The sequence below is a fragment of the Syngnathus acus genome, chromosome 2 (genome assembly GCF_901709675.1).
Source record: "Syngnathus acus chromosome 2, fSynAcu1.2, whole genome shotgun sequence".
Lineage (NCBI taxonomy): Eukaryota > Metazoa > Chordata > Actinopteri > Syngnathiformes > Syngnathidae > Syngnathus > Syngnathus acus.
In genome coordinates, this window is record NC_051088.1 from 25,029,696 (window position 1) to 25,038,392 (window position 8,697).

At 39.9% G+C, this 8,697-nt stretch overlaps 1 protein-coding gene across 1 annotated transcript; it reads left to right on the forward strand.

Annotated features, from left to right (window-relative positions):
* The first annotated feature begins 795 nt into the window (after positions 1–795).
* Positions 796–3,743, forward strand: LOC119119765 (galactose-specific lectin nattectin-like). The gene is made up of 7 exons (XM_037246369.1): positions 796–946; positions 1,122–1,184; positions 1,268–1,295; positions 1,381–1,466; positions 1,549–1,683; positions 3,257–3,353; positions 3,517–3,743. The coding sequence occupies exons 2-7, from the start codon at positions 1,122–1,124 to the stop codon at positions 3,594–3,596; spliced, it is 489 nt and encodes a 162-aa protein (XP_037102264.1). The 5' UTR covers positions 796–946; the 3' UTR covers positions 3,597–3,743.
* The last annotated feature ends 4,954 nt before the right edge of the window (positions 3,744–8,697 follow it).

Genomic DNA, 8,697 nt, shown 5'->3' on the forward strand with positions numbered 1-8,697 from the left:
TGCAATAGTTAGTCAACTTTAAGTGACAATCAAACATATCAACTGATTTCCATACACATCTATCTTCTGGCGCTTCATATGTGCTTAGTGAATTGAAATATTCCGGCTGTTGACACGCCCATCGGACGTCAGGGGGAACTTCTTGACTTTATCAAAACAAGACGGCTGGATCAGAGAAGTTTGTTTCCATCACCGAGCAGCCCTGGACCGGAACTGGAACAGACTCGCATCTTAAAGAAAAGATTGTACAGGATTCACCCCAGAAAATGGAGCTCATTTTGTTCAAGTCCCCATTTAAAAGGCATTTCAAGGGGAAAAAAACGTCTGTGCCACTGGTACATCTGATTGAAGAAACAAGTTGTGCTACACAAACAGGATTTCATTGGGGTGCTTATGAAATATGACGACCAGGAAATGAAAGCTGCGCCTGAATTTTTGTCTTAGAATCCAAATCCAAATAGCTATCTATCTTCAGTATCAACCCACAAGAGGAATTGACCTTGCTGTCCCAATACTTTTAAAAAGGACCGCAAATGAGTTCACAAAACAATCAATAATGATCAAGATGACTTTTGCACCAATCCAATTGTAATCTCTTATCATCATCGGCGGCGGTAGATGGTCGCCGTTGTTAATGAGAAAGTGTTCTCAATTGAATTACCTGGTACAACAGTGAATTTAAAAAGAATAAAGATGGGTGTGTGCCGCTGTTGCCATAGCACACTTGGAATGGGAAGGCAAGTGTATAATTAAAATAATGCAGGAACATTTTTCTCGAGGCACCACCCTTTAAATAAAGCGGCCTCATTTGGGATCGGTGTCTTCTAATTAGTTTGATGACATAATTGACAGGTCTTCATTCCAGAAGTGTCTCAAAGCGCTCTATATAAAGATTGCACTTCATTTATCATCCGACTGCTCAGCACGAAAGCTCGCAACTGTAGAGGTAACATTACACACCTGTTCTTTCTATTTTTTTTTTTTAAATCAACTATATGCGTGTCTTTTTCAATATTTTATTGTAATATGAGTGTAACTGATATTGAAAGGTGTTTTTTTTTGTTACATTTTAATATGAATGTAGCTGATATTAAAACTTTTTTTTTTTGGTCATTATATAGATGGAACTTGCTCCACGCTTGCTGATTCTCCTGTGCGGAATCACTGGACTGTTGACTGGAGTTGTAAGTCGCTTGCTGAATTTCTTTTCACAATTTGTTTTTCAGTCTGATTTCAACAATCTGTTGCTTTTTTTTTCTCTTCACAGTGGTCTAAAGCTGCCATTCAAAAGAAAGGTTCATAGCTGTCTCGATTCTTAAACAGAAAATGTCTTCGTTTTTGTCTGTTATCAAATGTTCATCTTTTCTTCCTAAATAGTAGAAAATTGCTGTCCTAAGGGATGGACTCAATTGGATTGTCGCTGTTACATTTACCAAGACAGGGGTCGGCAGTTTTCAGATGCAGAGGTTTGGGAAATAGTCACACGCTTGCGCAACTTCTTCACAAAGTTGTTTTGAAATGTTGCACTTTGGTTGTTTCTTCTTGTAGAGCATCTGCAACCTTCTTGGTGGGAACCTTGCCTCTGTACACAGTGCTTTGGAGTATGCTGTCGTTCTTGAATTGATCAAGAAATCCTCCGACTCTACTTCTGATGTTTGGCTTGGACTCCACGAGACGATTGAGGTGAAACACATCCGAATTCTTAACACAACTGTCAACAACATATCGAGAGAAATATGGTTGATTTCATATTTTGTTTTATAATATGGATTTTATATGATATATTTATCATATATATATAACATTTTTATACATATTTTATTTTATAATATTGATTTTGTATGTTTAAGCTCAGTTCACACTGCAGGCAAATGGGATCTTTTTGTATGTGATCCGTAGCTGTTGTTTTCATAAAGGGCCACATTTGGCCTTTTTTTAATCCGACCGGTTGACTTTCACATGAGGTTCAAGATCAGCTATGTATTGGATTTTTTGGAAACGCGACCGCAGTCTGAATGGAATCGACGGGAAATGGGGAGCTGCCAATGTGGAAGAAATATATTTGACTGGCAAATACCTTTGAACATACTCGAAAAGACATTGGAACGTACTCACAAATACGTTCTCGCAAACATGGAACATACCAAATCGAGAAATTAGCAGCATGTAGTAGCACTTTTCCCATGATCCCAAAAATGATTGACTTGTGCCAAAAACGATTTGGTTTTAAGCATCTGGCCTACATTGTACAAAAACGTTGAAATATTAAGAAAGTAAAATGCTTGATTCGGAGTTATACGCTTTTATTGTGCCTAAGCCGAACCCCCCAAAATGCTACATAATGGAATCAAAGCCACATCCTTTTCACCTTCGTCTTCTTCTTCTTCATGCCTGTGAATCAACACCATTCCAGGGAAAATGCAAACGTTTTCGTAGCATTTAGCAACAAGTACATTCGTACTGTCATATTCCTATTCGTATTTATCAGTTGTTTCAAAGGTACTTGCGAGTATGTTCAAACCTACTTCTTTTTAACTCCACATTGTTAGCACCAGGCTTCCGTATTGACCTTCCGTGTCATCTTTCACCCAAAAAATGATCGAGAATCACAAAGACCTGCTGTGTGAACCTACTCGATCATTTTGCACAACAGCTGCAAAGTGGATATGGCAGCTTCTCTCCATTGGTAAAGCAAGCAAGCGTGCTCATTTCTGCCTGCTTTTGGGCCCCACAATGCATCATCCCGATGGTGCTCTGCAACAAAGCCAAATGAGGCTGAGAGCCTGCTGGTGCTGCCAGCCCCCATCTACTACCAAACAGAGTCAGAATGTATGATTTAATACACACCTTAATATCTGGTGATGACATAATTGGACCTACGCTCTCACTACGAGTGGCCACTAATTCATTCGCCCCTAAATGTTTTGGGTGGGAAAATGACAAATGTTTACCTGATTACACTGGAGCCCCACATAGTGACTTCATCTATTTGTTGATCCCCCCCCCCAATATTTCCCCCAAAATGTTTTGGAGCATTTTGGGGAAGCAAAGTGGGTTATTTTGTAGAATTTTTGAGGAGTTTACAGGAAAAAAAAAGTTTTAATTTTGTATTTCATTGGCTGTCAATGATTTTCTCTTGACTGGTCATGGCATATTTTGTGGTGTTGATGAAAAATGGTCATTTCTGCCAGGATTATGTTGTGACAAACATACTTTTCATATGTGGCTCCTGTAAACGTGTTCTCTTGACTTCCAGGATAACGCCTTCTTCTGGACCGATGGCTCAAATGTTGATTTCACTGCCTTCAATAGTGACAACGATGCAGGAGATTGTATTGAAATTGAATTTGACGGTAAATACTATATAATAACTTGAACAGGGAAAATGGCTACTTACTAATTTCATGCGATTGTACTACTGCTCGTTTTCTCAGTGGGATATTTAATAGTATTGAAGGAAATGACACACGTTGGTGCATTTCCATTGTGGTCACACTGTTTTGGGTTCTCTTCTAGATAAACTCTGGGACAACGACAGCTGCACTGACGAAAATAGATTTGTCTGTGCTCGAGAGGCTGACCAATGCAAGCACTGAGTCGCCCTCCGAAGCTCGAAATCTACAAGACTGGGATTACTCTTCTTAAATCTAAAGTCTAATGGCATCTCTTCTCTTTGGTATATTACAAATCTTTCAGTTAATCAAATCGAATCAATCATGCAATAAAATATTCTAGCATTATCATCGGATTGCATTCATTCCTCTTCAAAAACATGGCGAGTGGTGTTTCCCAACCGTTTTATTTTTTTTATCAAGAGTGGTGCCTTGAGATACAAGTTTCGACCACACGTAACTCATAACTGTGTGTCTCAAATCATCTTCCCCTATTGAAAGGAATAAAAATGCCATTAATCTGTTTAACCCCCCTCAAAATGTTTGTCATGTGTTTCTTTGAGTGAAAAAATAGCACACGTAGAAATGATTCATCTTAATAATGTTGAATAAATACAAACAGTAATAATTAAATCTTTTTCCCCACACAGGATAAATAATATAATATTCTAATATTCTAAGGAATCATTCAATTGTTTTATTTTTTGGCCAAAAAAAAAAAAAGTCATTATGCACATTTTAGTTGTGGTCTTGGAACGCTGACATGGTTGTGATTTTTGCTCCTGTCTGTGGTCACCACTATTCCGTGATCTTGCCATTTGTGGCAAATGAGTCTCACTGTGCTATGCTTCGCTGGTGTCCACTGGCAGACGGACGAGTGGTGTGAGCATGACTGGGGGGCATCTGCATCGGCGGCCTTGGGTGTGGTGAGGGAGAAAATAAAAGGAGGAGAAAAAAAACAACAGCAACAGGATGGAATCTTCACATCATTTAAAGAAGTTCTGAGAAAGTTGCCACTTAGACTGCACGCTGTTGATGATACTGTGAGAAGATTGAAAACAATTTTCATTTGCATGTTAAACCAAGGTGTGTCCTATGACTGGCGTCATTGTCTATCTACCCTGTCATTACTGAAGCTATTACTGTCATGCCTCGTCCACAGTTTTGTGATGTGTCATCAGTTCTGTGTCTGTGTGCTCGCCCCTCCCTCCCTGCCTGTGTGCCCTTCCCTCCCTCCCTCCCTCCCTCCCTGCCTGTGTGCCCTTGATTTGTGTGATCACGCGCACCTGCCTCTCATCACCTGTGTTGTATTTAACTTCTGTTTGCGTGTCACTCTAGGTCGGAGCATTACCTGAGAGATGTGGACAATGCATGTCTCACTGTCACGCGGTTTGTTTGGTTCCTGTCTTTTGTTTCACGCTTTGGCGGTCAGTCCTTTTGGTTTTGTTGTTTAGTCACGTCAGTTTGCCGGGTTAGGTATTTTGGTTTGCACAATAAACCCTGGTCCAAGCTGCACTTGGTCGCCTCGCTCCATTACTCCACCCCGAAGCCTGACAGGGTCATTATCCTAAACCGCTTTAAGCAAATGTGCCTTTGTTTATTTGACCTTACCCTAATCAGGGTGACATGCTTGCATTTATGTCTATTTATTTGGATTGTTCTTAATTTGAAACTTTTATTTTGAATTATATACATTTTTGTTGATTTGATCATAAAAAAATTCAATTGGATTTTTCGATCTATTTTTTTAAATTTCTTTTTCACCATTTATTGGTGCGTTTTTGTTTTTGGCAGTTTTGAGGACACCCTCACCCTAAGCCTCGCCCCAAGTCCAATAAGAGAAAAGAAAATTCCTGTATGAACGGCAACCAATGTTTTGTTTCCATAGTAACTGTCTGGTTGCGTAAGTCTCAATGACAGACTTCAACAATTTTCAAATCACTTGTCACAGCTTCAAAGACAAGGGAGATGCTAAAAAGGTTAGCAGTGACAATCGTCACGTTTTATTACTTTTTGAACTCTTGTCTATTCAATGAGCAATCGCAAAAGCTCGTAAAAGTGTTAGTACCTACACGGTAATTAAGATGTTGGAATTTTCTTGTAAGAGGTTGCACGCAGTCATTTATTTATTTATTATGACCCTTCCCAACCCCAAAAGACGTGTTGGCCGCGTCAATGCGTAAAAAAAAATACATAGACTGAGTTTATTAGTGAAAATGGACTATCATGACTTTTGTGTTATTATCATGGAAAATCCACTTTTTTTGCTTTTATATTCATTTTATTGTGCACTAGGAGTCACCAAGATCGTAGAAAAGTGTCATCTATCTATCTATCTATCTATCTATCTATCTATCTATCTATCTATCTATCTATCTATCTATCTATCTATCTATCTATCTATCTATCTATCTATCTATCTATCTATCTATCTATCTATCTATCTATCTATCTATCCTTCCAGGTGTTCCAGAGATACTTTTATGATCTGTTTGGGGGCTATTTTTTTTTTACTCCGTTCAGTTTTCTCCATTTTCCATTACGTATTTTTTGTCTCTTACGTCAGTGGTCCCCAACCACTGGGTCACTTGGTACCGGGCTGCCAAGCCGCACAGGATTTTTTTTTTATCGACGATCAATTAATTCAGGTCAAGACGCTCGTCCCGGTCACGTGACATGTTTCCCCCAGTCGAGCCCGCAAAGCTAGCAAAAATGAGTAAGAATTTATTTTGAAACATATTGGCGATTCTCTCCCAATGACATCCGTCGGTTCAGGTCAAGACGCTCGTCTCGGTCACGTCACATGTCACCTCGGTCCAGCCCGCGAAGCAAGCAAAAAAGGAGCAAGAAACAGAGATGTTTGCAAAGGGAAAAAAGCCCAATGAGGAGACGGAAGAAGAAGAGGCTACCACTTCGAAGAAAAAGAAAGCTGCATTTAAACAAAAGTCCTCCTTCAAATATGGATTTATTTATCTATCGCCACGCAAGCAAGCAAGCAAGCAAGCAAGCAAGGAAGCAAGCAAGCAAGGAAGGAAGCAAGGAAGCAAGCAAGCAAGCCCACTCTGCATAAGTGCTTGGGCACATGGAGACCAAGCACTCTGCATTCAAAGACCAACCTTAACCACTTGGGGTGAGTTTTATTTACATGTCGTTTATACTTGTTTTCATGCCAGTCGCATCATTTTATTTCATCGTATTTATTATAAATGTATTATTAGTTATTTATTCATATCAATGTATTATTTATTTATATGAAGGCCGGTCCGCGAAAATATTTCTGATCCGTAACCGGTCCGTGGCGCCAAAAAGGTTGGGGACTACTGTATTACGTCACATCCTTTGAGGCGGGACTACCAAACAAGGTGGGTGCGGCCGAACGCTTTCGCTTAGCCGCCATCTTTATTACTCTGAGTGTTAGAAAGGTTCCTCAATCTCTGGAAACGACGGACACAGTCAAGCGGTGCGCTTGAGATGTCTTCCAGTGCTGTCGGCCGCTGGGGTTTTAATGACTAGATGTGGCCCTGGCACCAAGTACACATTACAACAAGCAAATCAATTCGATTTCTCGCTTTAGTTGAAGCCGAGCCATGCCGTTTGAGTTACTGACACCCTAAAAAAAAAATCAGCAAGTGAGTGAGGTCAAGTTTTGGACGTTTGCCCTCTTAAACTTTCCTGCCAGTCGCCCTGAGGTGAAATGGCATTTTCAAAAGATTGACACTCATAAGTGGAAAGCATGGCTAACAACTGGACTTGTAGCATACCATCCAACTACGTATTCGTGTCGTCAGTGGAAGTGCTTTATCCTTTTGACTCATCAAATAATGACATGCCCTTTGTACTGTGAAAGAACAACGAAAACACTAATGAGGTCATTATCGCAAAAACACCTGTGTGCTTTGTGGGGGTTTTTTTTCCCCAGACAAGACTTTTCAATTGAATCATTTTTGTAGCGGACAGCATTAAACAACTTTATTAAACAAGCGCATGAATGGAAAATATCTTGTTTACTCAAATCTGTGTCATCCTCCATTTTCCTTTTTTTCAAGTCTTAAATATCTCAATCAGCCAATCTATGAAGCTCTCAGCTGTGGATGGGTTGATTTCTCTGTTTACATGTTCTTTTTCCCTCGTGTTGTCATCTGCGGACGTTGAAAAATATAACAAGCTTATTTTTGACAAAAGAAAGTCCACAATCGCTTTTCAAATGAAGAGCGTCGAAGCAAAATGGTGAAAACTTCCCGTGATTTAAGTCATAGAAAAAAATTGTGGTGGCCCCCCCCCAAACAAAACCCTAAAAAGAACATGGATTTGACTCACATCAAGAAAAAAACTTGAAAAAATGATGGCACTTGGCCTGCACGTCAATGATGATACTTTCGGAAAAGATCGGAAAGAATTTTCCATTGCACATGCATGTTGAACCAAGGTGTGTCCTGTAATCTACATCATTACTGTCTAACCAGTAATGACAAGAGCTATAAAGCAAATCTCGCCAGCTTTTGTTAGTGTTGGCTTGTGAGTGAACGATTCGTTCAAAAGAGCGAACCTTTTCAGTGAATCTTTTTTCAGTTCAAATGACTTCAACCAACATGCAATAGAGGCTTTGCAGTCACGTGATTTTATCACGTGATTTTGTGTTATGCCGCCATCTTGGCGGTCAACCGGTCAGCTCGTTCCTACGTGTTCGTACAGATTCAGTTTGATTTCTGCGCTACATTTTCACCGATTTCATCCGAATTATGGCTGATTTGCTATCCAATGAAGTTGGGCATTTGGATGAAGAATCCAAGAAACGTTACCGAGAGAAGTTGAACCTTGTTGGCACAACGGATCCGTACCTTTTACCGAGAAGCATGCTAAAATCACCTGAGCATTTTGCAACAGCCGACCTGCCTGATGACTGAAGTATGATTTGATTTGTATTGAGGACCGAAAGTGCCAAAATGAAATGAATAAATACACCCTGAAATGAGTCATGTGTAGTAGATGCGGTTTTTTTTTTTTTTTGTTTCTTTAATATATAAATAATGAATTCACACCGACGTATTAGGGAGTGGCGCCACCTAGCGTATTAGAGTATGTATGCCACTCGCTCGGCATCAATCCATTTTGTAGGGAGTAGCGCCATCCAGCGTATTAGAGTATGCAGCAATCCATTTTGTAGGCAATAGCGCCATCCAGCGTATTAAAGTATGTATGCCACTCGCTCGGCATCAATCCATTTTGTAGGTCGTGGGCGGTATTGAAACTTACAATTGCCATCGGTTCAGTGTCTGTATAAAGATACAGTCATGAGTGAAAAACA